This window comes from Schistocerca serialis, chromosome 9, assembly GCF_023864345.2.
Source record: "Schistocerca serialis cubense isolate TAMUIC-IGC-003099 chromosome 9, iqSchSeri2.2, whole genome shotgun sequence".
In the NCBI taxonomy this organism is placed as follows: domain Eukaryota; kingdom Metazoa; phylum Arthropoda; class Insecta; order Orthoptera; family Acrididae; genus Schistocerca; species Schistocerca serialis.
In genome coordinates, this window is record NC_064646.1 from 249,483,696 (window position 1) to 249,510,429 (window position 26,734).

General features: G+C 39.1%; 1 protein-coding gene across 1 annotated transcript in view; it reads right to left on the bottom strand.

The window, feature by feature from the left end:
• Window positions 1–505: 505 nt before the first annotated feature.
• LOC126419160 (endocuticle structural glycoprotein SgAbd-5-like) overlaps window positions 506–26,734 on the bottom strand; it is a 59,558-nt gene continuing 33,329 nt past the window's right edge. The window contains exon 3 of the mRNA XM_050086284.1: window positions 506–1,536. Coding sequence (XP_049942241.1) covers window positions 1,314–1,536 — 223 coding nt within the window. The 3' untranslated portion in view covers window positions 506–1,313. The remainder of the gene's footprint in view (window positions 1,537–26,734) is intronic.

Here is a 26,734-nt window from a genome sequence, read left to right on the forward strand (position 1 = left end):
ACAATTTTTGGATGGTAGAGTATGGCAAAACAGAGGAAAACTTTTTCACTTAATTATAGGATTATGATGTACAGCATTATACGGTGTTGCGGTTATGGACTGCTAGATAAAAAAAAGTGCCATCAATTCAGTTTGAGGTATCAACTGATACTTCTGACAATTAATCGACACTACATCCGAAAATATCCTGTGATTTGAGGTTCATTTATGTTTGAAACCGAAGTGAAGCTCTATCACATAGGTATTATCATGGATGAATGTTAAGTAATAACTTCTTCGAAAAACACTACATTTTTTGTTGAAAGAGGGAAGAGTAAAAACTCCAGTCCAATGTACGTTTTTTGAAGATATGTCAATAGCTACAAACGGTGCTCAGTGAAAAATTAAATTAAATAATTTTCAAGTGTGATAGATATGAGAGGGTACCTCTCCAGATGGGTATTATGCTGACTAGCACGAAATAATAAACAGTCAAGTGGAGATTGATAACCATGAATCACCAGAATTTTGCTGTAAGTGCTGTTATCTTACTTTTCTAGGTCTCATCGACGTTTATTTGTACAATCTGACAAGTCAGATGATGAACATTTATCTGGTCATTTTCTAAGTTTTTATCTATTTCACACTGCGCATTTCAGAGCCATTGCTATAATAAGCATATTCTTCTGTCTTTCACCCAGCTGCCCCCTATGTTAGTCAGACTCTTGATTTAGCCTTTAGTGTATCCAGTAAATTGTCCAGCCAAAATTTCTGTGACCTCAAACAGAAATGGATCTGGCGTGGAAAGAATCAGATGAATTTCAAAACTACTTTTCTAATACAGAGTTATCTTCAGTAATAAATTAATCGCTCAAGTTTAAATCTCGAACGATGAGTTTATCGCTAATGATAAGATAACAATTAACAACTGCAATATCGTGTGGTTCTAGACTTTTCTGTACGGTGCGAATCAGTAATTTATTCGTTTTGAAAAGTTGCCATATGCTGGACGTAGAAGACAGTGGAATGTTCGGATGTGAAAAACAGAGAAATAATTTTTGTAATGGTATTGTTCCGGTAAGCGAAGAACCTCTAGCAAGCAGTACGCTTGTCATTCCAATACCGAGATCCATGTTTGCTCTCTTTACAGTATACTGCCTTTGTGACAGCTATCAAAGACCTCTGGTGACAACGGAACATAAGAGATGTTGAAGAAGTTCGCATTGCCAGATTTCAGGTTTGTTTAGATGAAGGAAGTGCGTGGACGAATTCGCTGCGTCGCTATGTCCACCTCGCTGACACGGTGCCTAGTATGATTGTAGCAGGTGTTGCGGTCAGAATTGCCGCCTGTGGAGTCTGGCGTACGCCTCTCCCGGCTGGTCCTTGCCGAGCGGCCTGCTGATGACGTGGAAGCCGTGCTTGTCGGCGCGATAGGTGACGACGTAGACGGCGCCCGTCTTGGGCGACACCCTGGTGTACGAGCCGGACACGTCGGGCGAGCCGTCCGCCGTCAACTCCCCCTCCTCGGTCCGTTCCGAGCCGTCGCTGTTCTTGAAGCTGCGACATACAAGGAAATTAATCACTTTTTAGCTTTGGAGGGCACCATTCAGAGGTAGGTATACGTTCTGGGTGTTCACAAATTTTTAAATTCACATAAATATGAGAGTACCGATACGAAATTAATAGCTCCAGCTGTATAACAGTTACGGTTATTAACATATATCTATATACAATTTCAGCCCCTGTCAGTAACCATACTAATAATTATAATAAATTGCATAACTTGCCTGGAAAAATGAAGAGTTGTTTTTGTGGAATTTTGTTGTTCTGCACATAATAACGTATTGTCTAGGCAAGAAGTAAATAATGTCCAAGCTTTCGCTGTTCTCCGTTTCGAATTTTTGTGTAAGTGTCAGTTATCGTGCATTTTTATTTATTTGGACAAGTGTTCAACATCCCTAATTCATGTATTAGTTAATGAATTAACATCTGGGCTGAAAAATCAGGCATTCTTACATTGCACCTACACAACAACTTATGCTTATTATACACTTCTTTGTTAAATATTCACTTGTAGTCATGCTTATTTGATTTCGTCACTTTCTCAGATAACGGATATGGTCTGGGAAGCCCTAGATCCTTTACGGCTAACTTTTCATGGTAATTTTCTTTTCTTTAGTGCTTAATACAGGTTCAACAGGGTTCCTGTTGACACTCCGCAGGAAGGCCCTATTCCTGTACAGCAGACAACCAACTCCAAACGCAAACTGAAGAATTATTAAATTCAGGTAGTACCATTTACCAACAAGGTAATTCGTGTAGGATACAAATAAGGCGCTGAGAGTCATAGGAACGAAAAACACGCCGTCTTCGACCCACCATATTTAAGTGAATATCAGAGAAACCACTGAGACAGCTTTTCGTGAATGTTCAGATATACTACAATATGGGCCTGCAGTACAGATAAGTGACCCACCATAAGATAAACAGATGTCGCAAGCATTAATAATTTATACACTCACACATACGACGATGATATGCTTCAGTGTTCTCAGTGCCTCAAATAAATTACAATGCAATAAAATCCAAAATTTAATATACTACATTCCACTCAGAATCCCACAAAATAGGTTTTTATATCCGTATAACTACAACATATACAGATGTCCAATCTGATTTTACTAAACAGAGAGTTAATTCGGATATCTGTGGAGTTTGCTACGACTTAGCGGGATTTATGCCACGTATACGTAGATAGAAGTCTGCTGCATTGTGCTACCAGCTGGTGGCCAGACGTAAGCTTGTAGTTGGGTGATAAGGGCTAGCACTGCACACCATGAATAGTGCACATTGTTAATCAAATATGTATGTATTTGCCTCGTAAGACAATTATGTCATGCCAGTTGCGCATGCGCAGTAGCTCCATAAAACATGCACAAGTTGAGGTGCGCTCATGACTCTAATTCCAACTTTTACCGAGTCTAGAGAAGCAATGTGTAGCATAGCGCGGTAGATTTAGTGCCGTGTATTTGAGATTACCGTATCTTGATTCTGTTTAACAGCATTCAAAGAAAAGTACCCAATAAATCCGCAAGGTGCCAAAAGTTAGGGTGTTCACATGCTCTTCACTGGGGCCAATGGCAGTTCAGTTCTTGCCAGTCTTGGCTGTAAACGCAAATAAGCCGAGCTAATTCAGAGTGAAACGGGTGACTCACCACAAGTTTTCAAGACAGCACTGTTTCCATATTACCAAAGGAAACATGCCTGGAAAAAAGTGAAAACTATAGATCGTTTACGTTGATAATGAACTTGATGCTATCTGATCAAAAGTATCACGACAACTGTTACTGGACATCAACATGAGCTGTTTCCACCCTCTGCCCGTAGCTAACGGACCCTGGTGTGGAAATAAAAGCGAGGTCGAAAGTAAACGAAATCATTCTAATACCTCTGACAGTGGATTTCTTTAACTTCTCGTAATTCTGAAGGTATGCAATTTAGAGCCCATGTTTACTGGTCTTTTTTTCTTGCTATGGTTTAACTCCTCTCAAATATGGAAAACAAAGAGCTTGCAGTATAAGACGTCCACGGTCAGAGGTGTCATAATGATTCTCACCTGCAGCTATTGACTTAGTCGTTTTCGATCCAGGGTCCGTTAACTCAAATTGATACATCAATCCTTTTCCATAATCCATGAAAGTTTGTAAAATCATCACGGTACCACCTTATATAATGGAGTGACTATGTGCTATATCATTTGCACCTATACACATCTAAAACCAATGGAGAAACCACTTCACCACATCATTATCAGATGGTAAAACTGAGAAGAAAAGTTGAAAGAGGTGTCTGAGAAACTTTAAGACGTATAGCCCAGAAGAAGGGTTCACAGAGGGGGTGCAAGACTTTTTTGTCAAAAACCGAGAATATCATTTAAAGGAAGGAGATTGGACGTTGGAATGCATGACAGGAAGATATACAGCTGGAAGATGTCAATATAGATCAAATTTTGCTTATTACGAAATTATCAATCCTTAACAGACGACGAAAGGTAAAGAAAATAAAAAGTAGAAGAAGAAATGTTTATAGTTAGTTTATTAAAGGAAGATCCCAAAAAAACTCTCTATTAACCAATACATGGTAATGGAATACACCTGAACATAACAATATAATTCAGGAGTGGGACAACATTAAAGTATGATTTCAGGAAGGAAACGCTCAAAGTTGTAATAACACATAAAAAAGAACTGAAAATAGTTGATTGAAAATATGGAAGAAAGCTACTGCAGAATCTATAAAAGAAAAGAAAGCCACTTATCTACAACATTTACAGAACCCAACAAATGAAAAGTTATTAAGTCTAAAAGAAAAGCACTGATAGCATGTAGAGGCATGTGGAACAATAAAAGATGGAGCTGGAATGAAGACGTTATTGACATCAAACGTGTTCTCTACAGGAGAAAGTACACTAGCTGCAGATGGGATCTCTGGTCTAATGAGAATTAAAGGACCATAGAAACAGTTGAAACAGCAAGTGTAAGTATTTGTTTGTGTAGAATAACAGATGAGCTCAATAGAACTTTATCAACGTTAAGGAATAGAAAAGAACTGAGATGTAAAAATATAAGTTATTAATTGTTTGCATGCACAAAAAATGAAGGTTAGAGTTTTAAATCTTCCAAACTGTTGTTTTAAAGACAGACATGAACTGTAGTAATGGAATATAGCAGAAGTATATTCTATACATAGGAAAGGAGATAAAACTAAAACCACAACATAAAGGGATATAAGCTACTTACACTCAACACATAAAATATATGCAAAGACAGTATACAGAGAAGTTAGTGTAATAGCAGAAGTAATTAATAAATGACAAATAGAACAGTTTCTATAGGGGTAGATTGTGTGCAGATTATGTTTTCACCATAACAGAATTTAACATATCTACCTTATTACTTTTAGTGTCTATGAAAACGTATTTTACAATGTAAATAGAACCAAATCATTAATAATTTTATTCCACAGTGTTGATGATATTACAAATAAACAGCAATAATGTTACCAAAACACATTAAAATAAATGGGCCTTCTGTATACACAATGTCCCTTGCAACTGACCCAATAATTTGAGCTGGAACAGATGATTTATAAAATGGGGCGTCAGTGTTTAAGAAGCAAACTGATATAAATATTATAGATCTTCAATCAATTGCACAAGTGATGACCCTTAGATTGTGTGAACCAACTGGGATGCAAGTTGTAATTAACAACCAAACAAAAGAGCAAGTTAATAAGTAATATATCAAATAGTGGTGAAAAGAAATCTTCAGAAATTTCAGTATCTGCATGGTAAATGTGTAGTGGCATTGTAAAACTGCATAATCTGTATAAAGTAATAGCAGCACCAGTGTTGCTCTATGGACCTGAAATGTTGATCACTTAGTAAATAACAGAAACAAGGGATAAAAGTGCTGCTGTGTGATTTCTGTGAACAGTAGCTGGATGTACATTACTTCATGGCGAAAGAAACGAAGATATCAGGATGAATTATACCAATTTAATCCGAATGAATAGGGATGTAAATGATGAAATGGAAATCTAGAAGAACACCACAAGGGAAAAAGAATAAAAGTTTGCTACTTTTATTACTTTTATTCCATTTATGTACCTTTAGGACTATATATTATAGCACAGTAATACTTTAGAGTAGAAACAATTTAATCACTGAAATAATGTTACAAAGTGCACAATAAGCAAAGATGTGATTATTCTTATATTTTTATATACATTTTAAATACCATAATAAACAAAATGTGATTTTGTACTTACACATTGTTCTTACATCTATATCAGATTTGTATAAATTGTATTTTTTAATTTATTACAAAAATGCTAATATAACTACTAAAATAGGTAAAGTTACCCATGTATATATGTATTGATAAAAATACTGGAACATTTTGGGAACAGTATTTTAGTGCATGAATTGTCATGTTTCATTTTCGGAATTGCCATCCTGTAAAATTTACTTGGATGGACTTATCAGCCATTTCCCCTGCAATCATACAGATATATAAAAATTGATCTATATTTATATATGTATGTATATTTTCCACATCTCTTCCTAAACCACTGGGTCTACTTCAACCAAGTTTAGGGCACATACTTCAAGTTACCTGGGAAGAATTACTGTGGATGTAAGAACCATAGGGATGGGGATGGGGTAAACGAATGTTGCTAACACCTGACATTTAGGCTGCACTTCATGAGAGGTGTGTTGTGTGGGCAGTATTGGAATGAGGGCCACAGGTACACATGTGAAGGGCAACAGCTCGGCAAAGGGTGGAAAATGAGATGGATAGAGAGAGGTGAGTGGAGATGATGAAAAAAGAAAGAGTGGAGGAGGACATCGCCAGCTAGAGGTAGGAGGAGGAGATGGATGGAGACAGGAGATGTCAGAGAGGAGGGAAGAGTAGATTGACAGATAAAGGTGGAGGGATGAGATGGACAGATAGAGGGGGAGAGAGAAGAAAAAGGACATGAAAGGAATTGACAGAAAGAGGGAGTAAACGAAGATGGCCACAAAGAGAGGAGTAGAAAATGGTGAGAGGGGGGAGGAGAAGATACAGAGAGGGGGAGTAGGAGGTGGAAATAGAGGTGCAATGAGGAGAAGATGGACTGAGACAGGGGACAGGAGGAGAAGGCAGATAAGACAGAGAAGGAGATGTACAGAGAGGGAGTGGGTGCGAGATACAGATTAGAGATAGAGTGATGGCAAGTGAACTGAGAGAGGGGGGAGGAAGAGAAAGCCGTTGAGGGTGAGGAGGAGATGGAAACAGATAGGGGTGAGAAGAGATGGACAGAGAGAGGGGGGCAGAAATACGTGGGCGAAAAGAGGGAAGTGGAGGAGGAGATGTATGAAAACTTCAATGAGGCATGGAAAGGTACGCATATTCAAATACAGAGATACTGTATGTAAACAGGCAAAATACGGCGCTGCGGTCTGAACGCCAATATAAGACAACAAGTGACTGGCACAGTTGTTAGATCGGGTACTGCTGCTACAATGGCAGGTAATAAAGATTTAAGTCAATTTGAATGTGGTGTTATAGTCGGTGCATGAGCGATGGGGCACAGCATCTCCGAGGCAACGGTGAAGTGATTTTCCTGTGTGACTATTTCATGAGTGTTCTGCGAATATCAGGAATCCGGTAAAACATCAAATCTCCGATATCGCTTTGGCTGGAAAAACATAATGCAAGAATGGGACCAACGACGTCTGAAGCGAATCCGTCAACGTGACAAAAGTACAAGCCTTCCGCAAATTCCTGCAGATTTCAATACTGGGTCATCAACAAGTTTCAGCGGGCGAACGTTTCAACGAAACATGATCGATATGGGCTTTTGGAGCCGAATCCCCAGTCGTGTACCCTTGATGACTGCACAGTATAAAGATTTGGGCTGTTGAGGACTTGAAACATGTTGCCTGGTCGGAAGAGACTCGTTTCAACTGCATGTGCAGTTGGAGTGATATAGGAGCCCTGATAAGCCTAGAAGCGACTCTTACAGATGGCACATATGTCTGATCACCTGCTTCTTTTCATATTGGCAGTTGATGGTTAGAGTGCTGACACCAAAGTTTTCAGATAGTCTGTGTGACCAGTTATGCTGGCCACTGATGCGATATCGTGTCAACCTCTTCTGCATGAATTACACCCTCAAGAAGGCGCATTGAAACGCCGAAACTGGTTGCAACAAAATAGGTAAAATCATAAGGACGACTGTAAGCGTTTCATTTTCTCGCAATAGTAAACGGCCGTCGTCCCAAAGACGACCTGTCGAAAGGATGTACAACAAAAACTTGCATCTACTAATGTCCATTGTTCATTCCGACAGACTTGGGCAATTCCAGCAGTACCATGCGACACCCTACACGTCCATAATAGTTATAGACTGGCTTCAGAAACACTCTTCTGAGTTTAAACATTTCCGCTGGCCTCCAGACTCCCCAGACATGAACGTTATCGAGCATAACTGGGATAACTTACAACGTGCTGTTCAGAGGAGATCTCCACGCCCTCGTACTCTTACGGATTTATGGACAGCCTTGCAGGCAGGACTCATGATGTCAATTCTCTCCAGCACTACTTCATTAGTTGAGTCCACGACATGTTTTGTTGCGTCACTTCTGTGTGTTCGTGGGGGCCCTAAATGTTATTAGCAGGTTTACCAATTTCTTTGGCTCTTCAGTTTATATGTACAAGAAAAAAATCACACCACCAATAAGAAGTAGTGAGACATAAACGAAAGTTGGTAGGCGAGTTTCTACATGTGAAAGATCATGTCTGTTCAGATTTCACGCCAGTCACATAAGAGTGGCGCTAGTAATGCCACCATAAGGATTCAGATCAGGTTTGCTTTAAATAGGTGCCGTAAAGATTGTGAGCGTTAGTTATCTTTGATATTGTACGTGGTGAGTTGGTGTTAGTAATGAATGCATTCAATGAGACAAAGACGCTATTATCAACACCTCACTGAGTTTGAACGAGGTAGTGTAATAGGGCTATGAGAAGCTGGATGTTCCTTCTGCGATACTTGGGAGGAATGTAGCCACTGCACATAACACCTGACTGTGGTGGTCACGAGAACGCACCGCCACAAACACAGGCTTCAGATGGCCATGTGGTACTACTGAGCGGGACGACCATCGTGTGGCATGGGGCTCTGTCGCTCTTGCTGCATTCTCAGCAGCAATTTGAGCAGCAGCTGGCGCCAGATGACACGATGAACTGCGACAAGTCTCTTACTTTAAGGACAGATTCAAGCCAGATGCCCTGTAGTGTGAATTACACTTTCAATAAACCACCGCCATTTGTGACATTAGTTGTGCCAAGCGAGAGCTCATTGGAGAGCAGGGTGGAGGACTGTTATGTTTTGTAATGAAAGCTGGTTCTGTCAGAGTGGTAATGATGGCCATGTTTCGCTTATGAGGCTGTGAAGTTTTCGTGGAAAGATAACTGTTCTCGAGTGCAAGCCATTAAAGTGCAAGTCGTTAAGGGGTTTTTCCGTTTCCATTAGAGTATTTATACTTAATTCAGTGATAGCGCCTGTTCAAATTTGTCGTTAGAAAATATCGAGCCCCTTCAGTTTCTTACTCGTTTCGTGATTTCCGCCACTACAAACCACGCCAGCAATTAACATCGCGCTGTTTACATTCGCCTGCTGCTACATTCGCCTGACGTCCAGAAATTCTCTGCCCATCTCTCTGGAAGCTAAGTTACTTTCTACTAATTATTAATTGGTGTAGCGGAAATGTTTGTAGAGTAATTTGTATTGTTTATGTTTGTGTTGTTCGCTTGTAGTGTAATTTTTATTGTTTAATCTGCCATCATATGTGACAAATGTGGATGTTGTCGTAGATTAGTGAGCACGGGAGTGAAATTTCAGGATTGTGGGTTGGTGTTTCACTGGGGTGATTGTAGAGGGGAAGCTATTATAGTGCCAGATGAGGGTCGCCAATGGAGTTGTAGATCATGTAGCCGCGACAAGAAAATCGCGGAACAGGGAAAAAAAGATTTGTGCCCTTCAGGATGAACTAAAAATGGTGTACGTCGAATTAGACAAGTTGAAGGGGGAAAGAGACAGTAGGAGCTGGGAACAGGTAACAAGTCGTAGTCAGAAGGGGAAAACCCCAGAAATCACTTTTCAGATTCCAGTGACCAATGAGTTAGATTTTCTACCTGAAGTAGGAGAGCCTAAAACAGTTTTTGAGCAAAGTAGGGTGCAGCAGACTCGTAGTAAAAATTGCAATACTAGGTCGGGATTAAAGTCAAGCAGAAAGAATAGAGTCCTGCTGTTAGGTAGCAGTCTTGGGAGAGGTGTAGACCAGTTGCTACAGGATAGGCTAGCATTCGAGCACCAGGTCACAATTATCGTGAAACCTAGTGCTAAGCTTAGCCAGGTTACAGAAAACCTAGGGGCCTTGTGCAAAGATTTTGATGGTGAGGACCATGTTCTCATAGTAGGAGGAGCAGGTAACAGCCTGTCTAGCAGTTCGGACTATAGTATTAGATGTGATCTGGATGTATTAGGAGCAGCAACATCTCACACTCTTGTGCGGTTCGTGGATGTTTTGCAGCGCCATGACCAGCCCTGGGTTAATACGGCTGTCAACCGTGTTAACAGTGAGCTGGGGTGGGAGGGGGGGTTGGGGGGGTGGGGGGGGGGTTGGGGAGGAAGTTACTGTTGATAGAGGCCGGCCGGTGTGGCCGTGCTGTTCTGGGCGCTTCACAGTCTGTAACCGCGTGACCGCTACGGTCGCAGGTTCGAATCCTGCCTCGGGCATGGATGTGTGTGATGTCCTTAGGTTAGTTAGGTTTAAGTAGTTCTAAGTTCTATGGGACTGATGACCACAGATGTTGAGTCCCATAGTGCTCAGAGCCATTTGAACCATTTGAACTATTGATAGTGAAACGCCCCCTTTGAACAATTATACAGGACTGTGCTTAACCTGACACACAATATTTTGTTAGCGCAACGCAATCTGACTTTCAAAATTCCCTACAAAATAATGGCCCTGACTAACATTAAACTATACCTTTCACAAATCACTAAATCACTTACCTCACAATAATCTTCGTTTCTCCCACTACTGCAATACAGCAAGCGCCACTACTGCCAGCTAAATAAAAGATTCAAACTACTAAAGGCACTAACTACTGATAGGGATAGTTAGCAAATGAAAGATATTAATAGAGAGCAAACAATGTATTTACCTTAATATCATCACATGCCATAATATATATATCAGTTCATGAAAAATTACAAAACTCCGCCATCTCTCTCCCCACATCCACCACTGCTGGCGGCTCACCTCCAACTGCGCAACGCTACGCGCTGTTCACAGCCAGCTGCCTAACACTACAATGGCGAGTATTACAACAATGCAAAGCAGCCACAGACTGCACACAGCACTCACCTCCAACTGCGCAACGCTACGCGCTGTTCACAGCCAGCTGCCTAACACTACAATGGCGAGTATTACAACAATGCAAAGCAGCCACAGACTGCACACAGCACAGCCAGTTATTTTCATACAGAGGTGGCGTTACCAATAAGAAATCCTAAACAGCCTACTTACATAAGAACCTCAACAGCCTACTTACATAAAGATAACATAAACAGCCTACTTACATAGCCCCCATGCTCCCCACAAAAATTTTTACAAATTGGATGGGGCAGTGGCCAATACAGATTTGAAAAAATTTTTCATAATTACAATAACAAAGAAATCAAATGCTCACACTTATTGATATTATGTTGGTCAAAAGCTAAAATTGTCTCACAGTCCATAAAGACAGTCCTAATCGTACATCATAACAGTAATTACAGGTTTTTTTTCACAAAGTCTCATTAGTAAAAGAAATTGCACACAGAAGTAGTGGATTTCCATGCAGTCTTGAAGAAGTAGTGTTGTCCTTCCAATGGAAAGACAGTGCTGACTCGACATGCAGACAGGTAATGGGCCACAATGGAGCAAACCCACAGCAGAGTCATTCGAAGTTTTGAAGAGTATTGGTAGGTAGGTCATCACAGAGCAGACCCACTGGAGTCCTGGTAGAGATTGTGGTATTGGTGGGCCACCAGAGGTGCAGACCCACTGCAGTCCTTGTAGAAATAATGGTATTGATGGATCATCAAAGATGTAGACCCACTGTAGTCCTTGAAGAAATAAAGGTATTGATGGATCATCAAAGATGTAGACCCACTGTAGTCCTTGAAGAGATAATGGTATTGATGGATCATCAAAGATGTAGACCCACTGTAGTCCTTGAAGAGATGGCCAGCAGCCATCTGTTGTGACTGTGCAGGTGCACAATCACCATTGAAGAGTCTTGCGGATAATATAGCAAGTCCATAAACCACCACTTGTGCACTCACAAAGTTTTTGGAATTGTCCTTAGAACGAGCAATGCTGTTATCCAGTCCCTTGCTGAATCATTAACACACATGCAAACACTAACAGTCCCTACTTCTCACTTATTGTCCATATACTATGACCAACAGAAACATGTGCAGTGAAATGTAACTAACAAGTTAATAATGTCATGAACTGGTGACAATTACAATTTTATAACATAAGAATACAATTACAAAGGTACAAAATACATCATTAAAAACATAATAATACAGATAACATTTGTAGTACAGGCTTTACAAAAGAATAGAAATAAACATATACATCAGTGTTACAAAAATAGTGACATAAGTACATACATAAAATAATGAGAATAGTTTTCGAAACATTAATTTCACACATGAACATTGAAACAGAACAGAATTGTAGACAACTTTACAAAGAAAATAACATATTATTAATGCAACTTATATTTGAGGATAACAGTATTCCTCCTCATAGTGAATGTAGCTTAATATTAAAAGAGAAAAAAATTCTATGAAACTACACAGAGACAGGAAGAAAACAAATACACAAGGGTACACAAACATATAGTGGGATAACACAAAAGGGAAAGGACAGGGTTCGTTTTCAGTGTAACATGTGGTACTGCAGTCCAACCCAAAACTTCATATATCTTTCCTCTTATTTCATCCTTTGTTTCCACCCAAAAAAATTCTATCTAAGCATGCTTTCTGTATTTATATGTTCATACATTTCTTACCTCAACATTTACTTCCAAGAAAATCCTACCTAAACCTGTTTTCTCAATGCATTTCTTTACCTATTCTCCATAGTCAGTTTCTTATATAGTCTACCCCCTCTTAAGCTAACTTAAATCTACTGAGCTCAGATGCTAAACTAAGGGACGAGGCAATGCAGCAGCACAAAACAATTAATACAAACAGCAATGAAAAGAATGCAAAATGGCAAAGCCAGCAGCAGTAAATCTAATTTACAGATAAAATGCAAAATTACAACTAATATGAGCCAATGTGCAGCAACATGAAAAATCAATGAGTAGTAAAATTGGCTTAGCAGAGTAATGTAATGTGAAATTTAGTAGCACTATGCCTGGCAAACAGCAACAGCAAATGCAATAACTTATATCTAAACATGACATAGCTCAAGCAGAAAAAATATTACAGTAAAAACAACAATGCAGATAAGGGAAATGTATAATCACATCTTAATGTCTATGTAATTAAAGTGGTGCACCACAACAACTGATTGTAAAAAGAAATATTACCATGTACTTGAAAAGAAAATTATAGATACAGTTACTGGTATTAGTCCCTTCTTATTGTTCTTTCCTTTCCAAGTGCTCCTTTTTTAAAGAATGTGGATCATAAAATAATTATTTAATAGATCTGTTGACAGAAAGTGTTCCCATTAGCAAATGCATTTTATTTTATAAAAGCAATGCTGCAACACAGCTGAAACCAGATATCAAGTGAAATAAGCAACTACGAAAAGCAAAGTATAAAAATATCATTCAGTAGTCATGTGACATTTCATAAGTTAGTAGAAATTCTCTCAACTCTCGTAGAAAGACGCTTGTCGTAATCAGGTGTGCAGATGTAAAAATATTTCCGAGGATAATGGCCTCCCCTTTTTTTTTTGTTCTACCTGTGCCGCTGAAAAGGGCTCGCAATAATGGCTTTTTCTCCAGGCGTCTGACTCAGCTGGGTGCCCGCGACGCATTACGTGCAGGTGGTCACTTTGGTTTCCAACATCCTGTTTCACAAGTCAAGAGTCCCTACCCACTATTCATTACTCCTTACCTTATTACACATATACGTATCCATCGACACTCGTCAATATTTCGTCATTATAACTATGAAGCATATTCAAATAACTCGTATAGCCTCAGCCTATTAATCATAAACATACCTCAGCAGCATAATACACATCGTCGTCGTAAAAATAACCTCATAACACTTCAGTCAAATCTTAAAATCGTCGTAACTTCCTCCAATAATAAAAAAATTCTCTGCTCATGTCAAAAGTGTCATCTGCCTCAAACGTACTTTAAAATCATGCTCCCTTACCAAATACATCATTCAAAGCTCTCATAGTATCACAATGGTTCCGAAAAAATATGAACAGTTTACAAAGTACAGACAAAATACAATTTCATAAGTGTGAAGTTATCCAACTGTGTAATTACGTAAACATATGTCACTGATGTAATAAAAAAAGTTTATCTCTCAGTTACATGATCAGATAGCTGTGTAATTTGTGTGTTAGAGAAATATGGTACCGATGTGTAAAGTTGTATAAGCAAATACCATATTAGCTAGGGTTCCTTGTGGTTGCCACACACATGGTACACAAAGTAAGCGTGTACCCCCCTGAGGATTAATGTAATTATACCCCCAGGTGTTACAAATTACAGCAATGGAATGAAATGTATCACGGAAAACTTTCTTTGTAATTAAAAAATCTTTGAAAATAAGTGTTTTAAGTATAAGATTAATCACTCAAATGCGTGTCCTGTAGCGCTAAATGCGCGTCTTGCTGTAAGATAATTCTGTGGAACTGTCGTAGTTATCGTCCTCTGTAAGCAAGGTTCTGCTAAAGTCAATGTACTTACCTCATGAAACACAAAAGTGAAATGCTTTGCGTATAGATATCTTAGTTATTACGCTTATTGCCGTGATGAGGAAAGTACTGTACAGTAACGTATTGTTATGCCACGAAAAAGGCTGTCTCATTGTTGCTATACCACAAAAGTTACTACTAAAACATGTTTTTCTTCCTAGAAGAATTCAGAAAACTGTGCAGATATAAAACAGATACACTGCAAAAGCAACATTGTAAATTGTCACTCATTAGTAGCGTCGTGATAAAATCGTGTAACTGTCACATAAACTAACCTCTGTGTCATCTGGTATCTCTCAGAAAGTACTTTAAATCCGGAATGTATTTTCAAGTAAACCAAAATATTGCATTAAAATCTCATGAGCAGTACCAGTACATGTTCTATGTATGTAAGCCTGATAGTCGTTACGTAATCGTGCAACTAGCAAGCAAGAACGTACAAATACAACACTGTGTCGTCTGTTCACTATAACAATGCATTCGTAATTTCTGTTTAAATAAGTTCTCATGGTTCTTGGCTGGATATTTAACTTCAAACATTGTTGCATGGTAACAGTTTCTAAAGCATACTAGTAACGTCAAGTGAAACGTTTTATGGCAAAGACAAAGTTAAAAGGCAGATTATCTGTCAATAAATGGTTTTACATGAGAAATGTGGTGTAAACCTTTACTCTTCTTAGTACGCAGAGTTTCAACTTCAACGCAATTATCATGTGGTATACGTCGGATTCTGTAAGGTCCATTGTAAACTAGAAAGAATTTGTGACTCAAGTGTTTCTTCTTATGTGACAATGAATGAGCTTTAATGAGAACTTTCTGACCAATATACAATTTCTTTGTATTTGCTTTACCGTGTAGTTTTCTCCTTTTGTCTGCTGCAGATTTTATATTTTTAAGAGCCAAATCAATTATGTCTTTGTGTCGAAGTTTACGTGTATTTGGGAAAGGTACAAGCTCTCTGATTCTGTTCAGTGGTTCTTCATTCTTTAGTACAAGAGTGGGTGGTAAAGCAGTGGAATCATGAGGCATTTCATTCAGCACATTTTGAAATAAGTGTAAATATCTGTCCCAATGCTGATGCTTTCTGTGACAATAAAGTCTGCAAAGCTTATTGATTTCTTTCATAATCCGTTCAGACGGGTTACAATGTGGTGAGTACAATGAAATAAAAACAGGTTTGATTTTATGGTTGCGAAGCATGCGTGACCAAACAGCAGATCTGAATTGCGGTCCGTTATCTGAAATGACTTTAGCAACGTGGCCAACTTCACGTAAGAAATTTTTAACAAAGGCGTTGGATACAGATCGTCCAGTGGCTTTACGTAACGGAGTGAAAGAAACAAATTTTGAAGTAAGTTCAACAGCGACTAGAACGTACGAAAATCCATTGGATGTTCTGACAAGGGGTCCCAAGAGATCAACAGCAGCAAATTCTTTTAATTTAGAAGGAATGATAGGAAACAGCGGAGCACGATGTGAGATAGTAGATGGTTTCGCCTTTTGACAAAGTTTACAAATAGACAAGACTCTTCGAATTCGCTTTTCCATATTGTTAAAATAACAAGTCGTTCGAAGAATATGATAACATTTTCGTGGGCCAAAATGTGCGTAACTGAAATGAATGTACCAAATGAGCTTATTAACAAAATCGTCAGGAATGCAAAGTACCCATAGCTTGTCATCAACAGTGCAGCGTTTGAACAGTATGTTGTTTCTAACCAGATAATAATGCCGAATCTGTGTGTGTGTCCTTTCATGCCATTTGCTCTTGATGTCTTTCCAAATCGGATCTTTATCTTGTTCATGAGCAATGTCCTTTAAAGATGTGGTGATGAAGTTTTCAAAGGCGACTTTCTGAATGTAAAGAATACTGAAATTTTTCTCTAGGTTGCCTTCTTTGTTACTTTTCTCAAGCCCAGCCGGTGCGCGTGACAGTGCGTCCGCAACAATGTTCTCCTTGCCGGGAATGTAGACTATTGTGAAGCGGAATTCTTGCAGAAACAATGCCCAACGTTTTAACCTGTCATGATTTAATTTTGAAGACATAAGAAATTGTAATGCACGATGATCACTGTATACTTTTACGTGCTTACCAGAAAGAAAGAAACGGAATTTGTTAAATGCCCAAACGATAGCTAAAGCTTCTAATTCAGTAACGGAATAATTTTTTTCAGATTTTGTTAGCACTCGGCTAGCAAAAGCAATGGTTTTCTGAACGGTAGTGTCATTTTCTATGGCTTCTTGAAATAAATGGGCACCAAGACCGACTTTAGAAGAATCCGTGCTAAGGCAGAAATCTTGTGACAGATCTGGATGAGCTAAGATTGGCGCGTGAAGTAACGCTTCTTTCAAAGAATTGAATTCCAATTGTGCTTGTTCGTCCCAGTTCCAAATAGTATTTTTTCCAGTGAGAGAACAAAGTTTTGGTGTAACAAGAATTTGCATATTCAGAAAACGACGGTAAAAATTTACGAGACCTAGAAAACTGCGGACTTGTCTTTTTGTGGATGGAACTGGAATGGCTCTGATTGCTTCTAACTTTTCAGGATCCGGCTGAATCCCTTCAGAAGAAATAATATGTCCCAAAAACTTCACCTTTGTCCTACCGAATTCAGACTTTTCCAAGTTAACTGTAATTCCAGATTCTGCAAAAATACGTAACAAACTGTTGAGGATGCGATTATGTTGTTCCCATGAAGCTTCTGCTATCAGAATATCGTCCACATACAAGGTGATGTGACGTTTTAAGAACTCAGGTAATATGGAATTTAACCCACGAATGAATGCTGCCGAAGAAATGTTCAAACCAAAAGGAAGTTTCCGAAACTGATAACAAACGCCGAAACAAAGGAAAGCTGTGTATTTTCTACATTCTGGATGAAGTTCGATCTGATAAAAGCTGGATCTGAGATCAATGGAAGACAACACTTTTACACCATTAAAATTTTGAAGAAGTTCTTCTAACGTTTGCGGCCTGTCTGTTTCAGGAATAATGATCGTATTGATTTGTCTCGAATCTAAGACAAGCCTGATCGATCCATTTTTCTTCTCAACAACATGTAATGGATTGTTGTATGAGCTTACTGCAGGCTCAATAATGCCCTCATCGAGCATAGATTGTATTTCTGTTCTAACACGGTCCCTATAATGTGCTGGAATTACATATGGTCTAACACAAAATTTAGTATGCTCACGAACACGAAATTGGTATTGAAATCCCTTGATTGTTCCTGTTTTATGAGTAAAAACTGTGGAATGTGCTTGTAAAATCTCAAAAAGGTCCTGCCTATCAGCGCCATTACAATTCTCAATTGTTTGAATTTTATTCTGAATTAACTTATTAGTGTCAAATGCGCCGTCGATATCATCCCTGTCAGTACTTGCAGAGTGATTGTTAGTGTCTAGTTCCGTAGAAAATTCCGAACTGTTGTCTAACAGAACGTAAAGCCGATTAATTTCCTCATCATGGTTTGAGAGCCAATCTTCAAATTTCAAAGCTATTGACTTACCTTCTTTTTCTAAAGTTATTTCAGCATCGTGAAAGTTTAAGATTGCTTTGTATTTATTCAAAAAGTCTACTCCCAGTATAATTTCCGTCGACAATAATGGAACAATAAGGAAGTTCGTAGAGAAGCTGTGGCTTTGACAAAAGAATTCTAGGTTGGTTTGTTGGCGTACATCTACACTTTTTCCAAAGATTGCACCTTGTAATTTAATCTTACGTAACGGAAGTGTGGGGCAATCGTTCGATTTGTTGCATTTGCTAAAGGCTGTTTCACTGATTACTGAAATGGGACTGCCAGAGTCAAGTACTGCCGTAAATTTTACGTCATTTACTGTAATGCAAATCACAGGATATGCAACGTTGTTATGTTTTACGTCGTGTTCTTGGAGTAAGATGTCCCTAATATCTTCCATTTTTACGTAATTACTAGCTACGGCAGCTGCGTCGTTAGTGTCATAAGAACGTTTTGTGGCTGCCAGCGGTGTGAGTCATTGCCTATTGTCTCTTTGTTGGCGCGCGTCGTTATTGGGGTTTGGAGACCTAACTTCTACAAATTCACCGTGACGAGAGGGCCCTGCTCTGTTTGAATCCCGCCAGTTCTGATGCAATTCAGGTCTGTCGTTACGATCATATCGTCTGTCGTCATGTCGGTAGATTCCATAGTTTCTTTCTTGTCGGTCACATGGTGGAGAATTTCTCCCTGAATCGTAACTGCGCGCTGGTCCGTTGCGTCTAAAGTTATTCTGTCTCCCTTGATAGTATTTATTTTGGTTCCCATATTGTCTGTTTCTCTTATTGTCTCTGTGATAATCATTACCACGGAGAGGTGATCTTTCCCTGTAGTTATTACTACTCTGCCAACGGTTGTCATACGGGTGGTGTCTGTTTTGGTCACGATTTGTGTTGTGAGAATAGCCTTGTCGTGTCAAGTTATTACTTCTTTCATCGCGGAATTGCGACGGATGTGACCTGTAATTGTTGTGTTCCTGGTTTCGCGTTCCGCGATTGTCAGTGTCAATTTCTAATTCTTGTAACAGTCCCTGAAATGCTTCAATGTCGTCTTTGCAACGTCCTGCCAAAATAATATGTCGTAAATGTTCAGGCAGTTTGATTAAGCAAATGCGGATGAGTTCTGAGGGGCTGTATGGGTTTGTCAGGTACTGATTCTTGTGCAACATGTCTTCAAAATATTTCACAAGACTGGAAAATTCAGACTGTTCAAAGTGTTTCATCATCATGATGCTATGTTTTACACGGTCTTGTGTGGCTTGAGACCAATATGCTGAGAGGAAGGCATGGTAAAATTCTCCCTCACTGTGGCAATCGTGAATGACCGATCGCATTCTTACAGCTGGTTCATTCTCTAAGTAGCCACACATAAATTCTAATCTGTGTTCTAACGACCAGTTGGGAGGAAAACAATGCGAGAATTGATGGAGCCATGCTTGTGGATGAATGTCGTTGCCAGAATTCTTAAATGTTTTGAATTTACGTGTAGTAATGAACAGCTTATAGTCAAAATCATCATGTCGGCAAGTCGCATGTCGGTCATTGTTACGTCGTTTCGGCGGTTCCATCTCAAAATTCGGCGTACCTTGCCAACTTCTTTCACAATTTCCGAAGTGCCCTGTGTTGTTATTTTGTGTCTGTTCCGTATTTGTATGTCCCTCTTCCCGTATTGGGGCGCGAGTATCCTCTGAAATACGTAATTCTTGTATTAACTGTGTCAGCTGATCTTGTACTTCCCGGATTTCTCTTTGGTGTTGCGTATTAATCTGATTCTGATTTTGTTTGAATTTCCTAATTTGTTCGCACTCTTCAGTGTCAGTGAAGGCTACAGGTCTTGTGTCATTCAGATCATCATCTACCTTTGTAGATAAGTTAGTGACCTGATCCGAAAGTTCGGCTACTTTCTCCGATAGTGAACACATTTCCTCATTGTGTTTTTCTGAACCAAGTTTCAGAATGTCCATTTGTGTTGAAATCGAATCTACTGTGTCCTTTAAGTTTTCCTGAGTTATTGCAAGTTGCGTAACCGAATCGGTAGATGCAACTGAGTCAATTTTAGCTTGCAAGGTGTTGTGATTTTCATGAAAAATAGTTTGCAGTTCTTTTATGGCTGCTTCATGATTCTGTAATGCATTTTCATGCCGCGAAAAAATAGGTTGGAAATGCTCACAAATTTGTGATTTTACGTCATTACAGACTTTTTGACATTTCGATTCAATGTTATGTAACTCACTAGTTAAATCTTCACGTGTTTGTTCAAGTGTGGTGTCTAACTTTTGAAGATTTTGTTCCATTGTGTCTAACTTTTTGAGATTTTGTTCCACTGTGTCTAACTGTTGCTGTGTTTGTCTCTGATTTTGTTCAAGTGTTGTGTCTAACTTTTGTAGCTTTTGTCCCATTTGTTGCATTAACTGTAATAACAATGCACTGGTGTCTGAAACATGTTCCTCAGTGTTTTTCGGCAGTGAATTTGCACCGGCAACATTGACATTTTGACATGCAGAAAATGTGTCTTGACTTATTTGAGAAAACGGCGAGAACCCAAAACCTGAGTCTACAGTATTCGCAAAATTGTGTCCTGTCATTCCCGATTCCTGAGGCAAGCTGTTGCCGACCGATCGATCGATAATGCGTCCCTCTTCACTAATTGTTTCACTGTCCACGCCATTGTTTGCCGCCTGCTCCATTTCCCTATGAACAGTTACCAAATTACTACTTTGAACATCAGTTACTTCATTACTCGGTGGCGCTAACACACTGCTTTCATTTTCACTGTCATTTCTCAGTTTACTTTGGAGCCTAGTATTACGTTTTTCACACGCCATAATTGTCACAGTATTTCACACGACAACACAGAAAAACACAATTTGAAGATCAAAAATAAGAGAACACTATAACATAGCACTGAAAATAATATCTAGTTAATGGCAGCTGCGAAATACTTGGTGCAAATCTACATGCATGCCACAACTGTTTTACTGTACAACAATGAAAGACTGCAACTACAAAGGAGATTCTCTCTACAGTTACGCGCTAGCAATAAACAAAATCTACACTAATTACACAAACTACAAGAAAAAATCAGAAGATTCCAGTGAGGTATCCTAGGCTAAGGGTCGACATATGAAACGCCCCCTTTGAACAATTATACAGGACTGTGCTTAACCTGACACACAATATTTTGTTAGCGCAACGCAATCTGACTTTCAAAATTCCCTACAAAATAATGGCCCTGACTAACATTAAACTATACCTTTCACAAATCACTAAATCACTTACCTCACAATAATCTTCGTTTCTCCCACTACTGCAATACAGCAAGCGCCACTACTGCCAGCTAAATAAAAGATTCAAACTACTAAAGGCACTAACTACTGATAGGGATAGTTAGCAAATGAAAGATATTAATAGAGAGCAAACAATGTATTTACCTTAATATCATCACATGCCATAATATATATATCAGTTCATGAAAAATTACAAAACTCCGCCATCTCTCTCCCCACATCCACCACTGCTGGCGGCTCACCTCCAACTGCGCAACGCTACGCGCTGTTCACAGCCAGCTGCCTAACACTACAATGGCGAGTATTACAACAATGCAAAGCAGCCACAGACTGCACACAGCACAGCCAGTGATTTTCATACAGAGGTGGCGTTACCAATAAGAAATCCTAAACAGCCTACTTACATAAGAACCTCAACAGCCTACTTACATAAAGATAACATAAACAGCCTACTTACAATAGAAACTAAATCTCATACCTGTGCTGTGCCTGTTGATGCAATTGGAAGGTGGGGTTACACTAGTCATGGCCTACACCTGAATAGGAGGGGGAAGGATAGATTAGTTGATCTTCTTGCAGAAAATGTAAGGGTGACCACATGCAGGCAAGACAAAATACCTGTCACTACTGGAGTCAGAGGGATACATTTTTTTAGGTTAGAGTCAGGTTACAGACAGAGGGTATTGAAACAGATTAAAACAGAACAGTGCCATAATGTCTGTAGCAGTATCCAAAGAAATAAAATTTGTGGGTTTCATCAGAACATTAGAGGATTGAAAAATAAGATAGATGAGGTTGTATGCCTAGAAAATGGGGTAAATTCTGAAGGTATAGATGTATTTTGTCTGAACACCATGTAACCACAGGGATGGAGAAGTAAAATTTAAGGGATTAGAGATTAGCATCTTATTCATGTAGAGTCAACATGGAAAAAGCAGGAGTTGCTACTCGTATAAAAACTGGCCACAAAGCCAAAAACATTGAAACAAATAATTTTTGTGTAGATCAGATCCTTGAAGCATGTGCTTGTGAGTTGCTACTGCAAATACTTCTATAGTAACTGTAACAATCTACAGATCCCCTCAAGATAACTTCAGCTATTCATGAAAAATATAGAGGCATTATTGAGCTACCTGTCACACAAAAAGAAGCAGTTAGTGGTTTGTGGTGATTTTAATGTAGATTTAAGAAAGACACTGATAGGAAAAATGAGCTAGAATCCTTGTTTGGTTGTTTCAGTCTAGTATCCGTTGTAAATTTTCCAACTCGTGTGCGGCAGGACAGTAGGTCACTTATCGATAACATTTTCGTAGACGGTGCTCAGGCAGAAACAATTAATGTGTTCCCAGTTGTTAATGGGCTATCTGATCATGATGCACAGTTAATGGAAATAACACATATAGCACCTTACAGGATTCAGGCAGTTTCACACAAGGCAGGGAGGCTTATTAATGGGAACAGCACTCACAGTTTTTAGAGCAGTCCAGAAGAGGTTGAATGGGATGAAGTATACACAGAAAATGATGTTGATGCAAAATTCAGTTTATTCCACCGTAAATTTGTCTCAGTATTTGAGAGTTGCTTTCCTGAAACGTTATCCAAAAAAGCCATTACAAAGTCAAGTAAGCCATAGATTACTAAGGGAATTAAGACATTGTTTAAGAGGAACAGGGAAATATATAGACAGGCCAGAATAAGACTGTATCCGACGTTACTTGCTTACTACAAAAGATACAGAAATATTTTAAGGAAAGTCATTAAGAAGTCGAGAAGGTTATGGGTTCTGAAAGAAATTAATAATTCGGATAGTAAGATTAAAACTATATGGAATATTGTCAAACGGGAGATGGGGCAGCCTGACATTGCACAGCATACCATAGCAATAAAGCTAAATGAAGATGTTGTGTGTGATAATTCACAAGTTGCAAGTATTTTTAACAATCATTTTCTGAATATATCAGCAAAAATAGAGTTAAAGGGCTCAGCTGAAGAAGCAAAAAAATGTGTTAAAAATGTCATTCCCCAGGACTTTATGCCATTAGAAATAGCACCAACATTCCCCACTGAAATTAACGGAATTATAAATATACTGAAAAACAACAGCTCATGTGGTGTTGATGGAGTTTCTAACAGAATTTTGAAGTGTTGTTCTAATTTAATAAGTGGTGTGCTTAGTTATATATGTAATGCTTCGCTGTCACAGGGAATTTTTCCAGAATGCCTGAAATACGCAATTGTCAAACCTCTTCATAAGAAAGGGGACAAGAGTGACTTAAATAATTGTAGACCAATCTCATTCTCACTTCATTTTCTAAAATATTCGAGAAAATTATATATTCAAGAGTAGTCTCACATTTAAATGAAAATAATTTACTCAGCATGTCACAGTTTGGATTCTGGAAGGGTTACTCGACTGAGAATGCCGTCTACACATTTACCCATCAAATAGTACAAGTCCTAAATAACAAATTATCGCCATTTGGTATTTTTAGTGATCTTTCCAAGGCATTTGACTGTGTAGATCATGTCACACTCTTAGAAAGCCTCAGGTTTTATGGAACTGAAGGCTATACACACAGTTGATTTAACTCATGCTTAATTAACAGAAAGCAAAAAGTTGTGCTGAATAACACAAATAATGTTGGGAGGGTGATAAATTCTAGTGAATGGGGCGTTATCACATCAATTTTCGGTCACTGCTGTTCTTTAATTATGTGAATCTCCTCTCACTTGACGTTCAGCAAGCAGAACTAGTACTTTTTCCAGATGACACGAGAGTTATAGTAAATCCCATTCCAGAAAAAGCAGCTGAAGTTATTGTTAAGGATGTATTTCAAAGAATTATTAAGTGGTTTTCAGAAAATGGACTCTCTTTTAATTTTGAAAAAATCAGTATATCCAGTTCCGTACACCAAATAGAGCCGTACTGACAACTGATGTAGCATATGAACAGGACTCAGTTAACAGCGTAGATTTCTCCAAATTTCTGGGTGTTCACATTGATTACAAACTGAACTGGAAGCAGCATATTAACGAGCTTCTCCTACAATTAAGTTCAGCTTCTTTCACTCTTCGTATAATACCTAGTATTGGTAATAAGCAGATCAGCCTCCCGACGTACTTTGCATATTTCCACTCAACAATGTCTTATGGTATAGTTTTCTGGGGTAACTCACCACTTAGACATAAAGTACTGATTGCAAAAAAAAAGAGAGCACTGAGAAGCATTAGTGGTGTTCACCCAAGGACTCATGTAGGCAAGTAATCATGGAGTTAGGTATTTTAACTGCTCCATCAGACTACATATATTCGCTAATGAAATTTGTAACAAATAATCCATCTCGATTCGCGAAGAACAGTGATGTTCACACATACAACACTAGAGACAAAAATGACCTTCCCTATCCGTTATTTAAGTTGTTAGTTGCTCAAAATGGAGTACATTATTCAGCAACAAAAATCTTTGATCATTTGCCCAACAACATTAAGTGTCTGGCAGGTAGCAGATCTAGTTTTAAATCTAACTTAAAATCATTTCTTTTGGACAACTCCTTCTATTCCATGGACGAGTTTCTGTTTCAGAACTGGTAAAAAAAGAAAAAACAATTGTACCTCTAAATGTAGTTGCATGTGTAGAACTATAAATTTCGGTAATATATATATGTATATCTTGTAATCTGACTTGTTCTACATCGTATCGATAAAATAATCGTGAAAATGATCTACGGAACGTGACATAACTAAGCCAGTTGAGGGCCTGCAACCAATCTGCCTGAATGGTAGATACACTGGACACACACCTGGTGTTACGGTCTGGGGTGTGATTTCTTACGATAGCAGGAGCACTCTTGTGGTTATCCCATGCAACCTAACTGAATTTGTACATGTCTGGTGATTCAACCTGTTGTGCTGCTATTCATGAACAGAATTAAATGGGTGTTTTGCAGCAGGATAACGCTCGCCCACATACCACTGTAGAAAACGAACATGTTCTACGGAGTGTCAAATGTTGCCTTGGCCTGCTCGATCACCAGATCCGTCTCCAGTCGAGCAAATACGCACATTTGCATGCTTGCATTCAACATTCTGATGGTGACACTGGTTATTAGCAATCAACATTTACAATGGCTATCCTGTTCTTACATCAACCTATGATCTTACGATGTTAATCACTTAAATATGTTACCTAGACAAATGTACTCGCAAAATTTCATAACTGTGCATTAATTATTTTCATTGTTTATTTTTTGGTATGGTGGCTGTTCTACCTGTCACATAGACTTATATCTCTAATTACTTACATACCTGTTGATGGTGTGTACATGTATGAAGTTACACTGATGCCCAAACATGTCTTCTGCGTGCCTCCCTTTTTGTCAAATGTTCAAATGTGTGTGAAATCTTATGGGACTTAACTGATAAGGTCATCAGTCCCTAAGCTTACACACTACTTAACCTAAATTATCCTAAGGACAAACACACACACCCATGCCGAGGTAGGACTCGAATCTCCGCCGCGATCAGCAGCACAGTCCATGACTGCAGCGCCAAAGACCGCTCGGCTAATCCCGCGCGGCCCCTTTTTGACGTGTATATTTATATATATCGGAAAGCATGACTGGAATTCGATGTATACACTGTCAGTATGTATGTAAGTTAATTAGAAATGTAATTCTCTGGAACAGGTAAAATGGCCACCGGTGTGTCAGTGTTGTTCATATTTAGAGTTGTTACTAGGCATGCTACGATATGTAAGGGGTGTGGAGAGTGTCAGACGCTGAGTGATCACTGTGTAGGATGTGAAGATGCCATCTATTCATGTGAGACAGAGTTACTAGGACCTGAATGACTTTTACAGGGGTCAAATTTTGGGTCTCTATTTGGTGGGTGGTCGAATCGAACATTATGCAGATTTGTGGGGCATTCTGATGTGATACTGGTGCGATGTGCATGTAAATGTGAGGGAAATGGATACCTGTTTCAACGTCCCACTCGCCCACGTCTAACAACCCAGAGGGAGAGACGCCAAATTGTACGTCAACCCCTCCACGCCTATGCCTGCCATCCCACAATAAGTAATGGAGTCCCTGAAATATTCTATGTCATCCCACACCGCTGGTCGGAGACTAGCAGCAGCTGGTCAAGGCTATTACGGTCACAGGTGCTGTCGTTAGCATCATAAAAGCTTCGGCTGCCCTTTTAGAAGATACCGTAGCCACAAAGTAAGGTCTGCTACTGAATGTTGCATTTTCGACAGCGATGAATCATGGTTCTACACTACCACAGGTATGCGTCACCAGCAAGTAGCCGGCGACCTATCCAGAGGTCCATGCTTTCAGGATTTTGAAGAGGCACAGCGGTGGTACTCCTGGGGTCAAGTCGTAGGCATCCGTC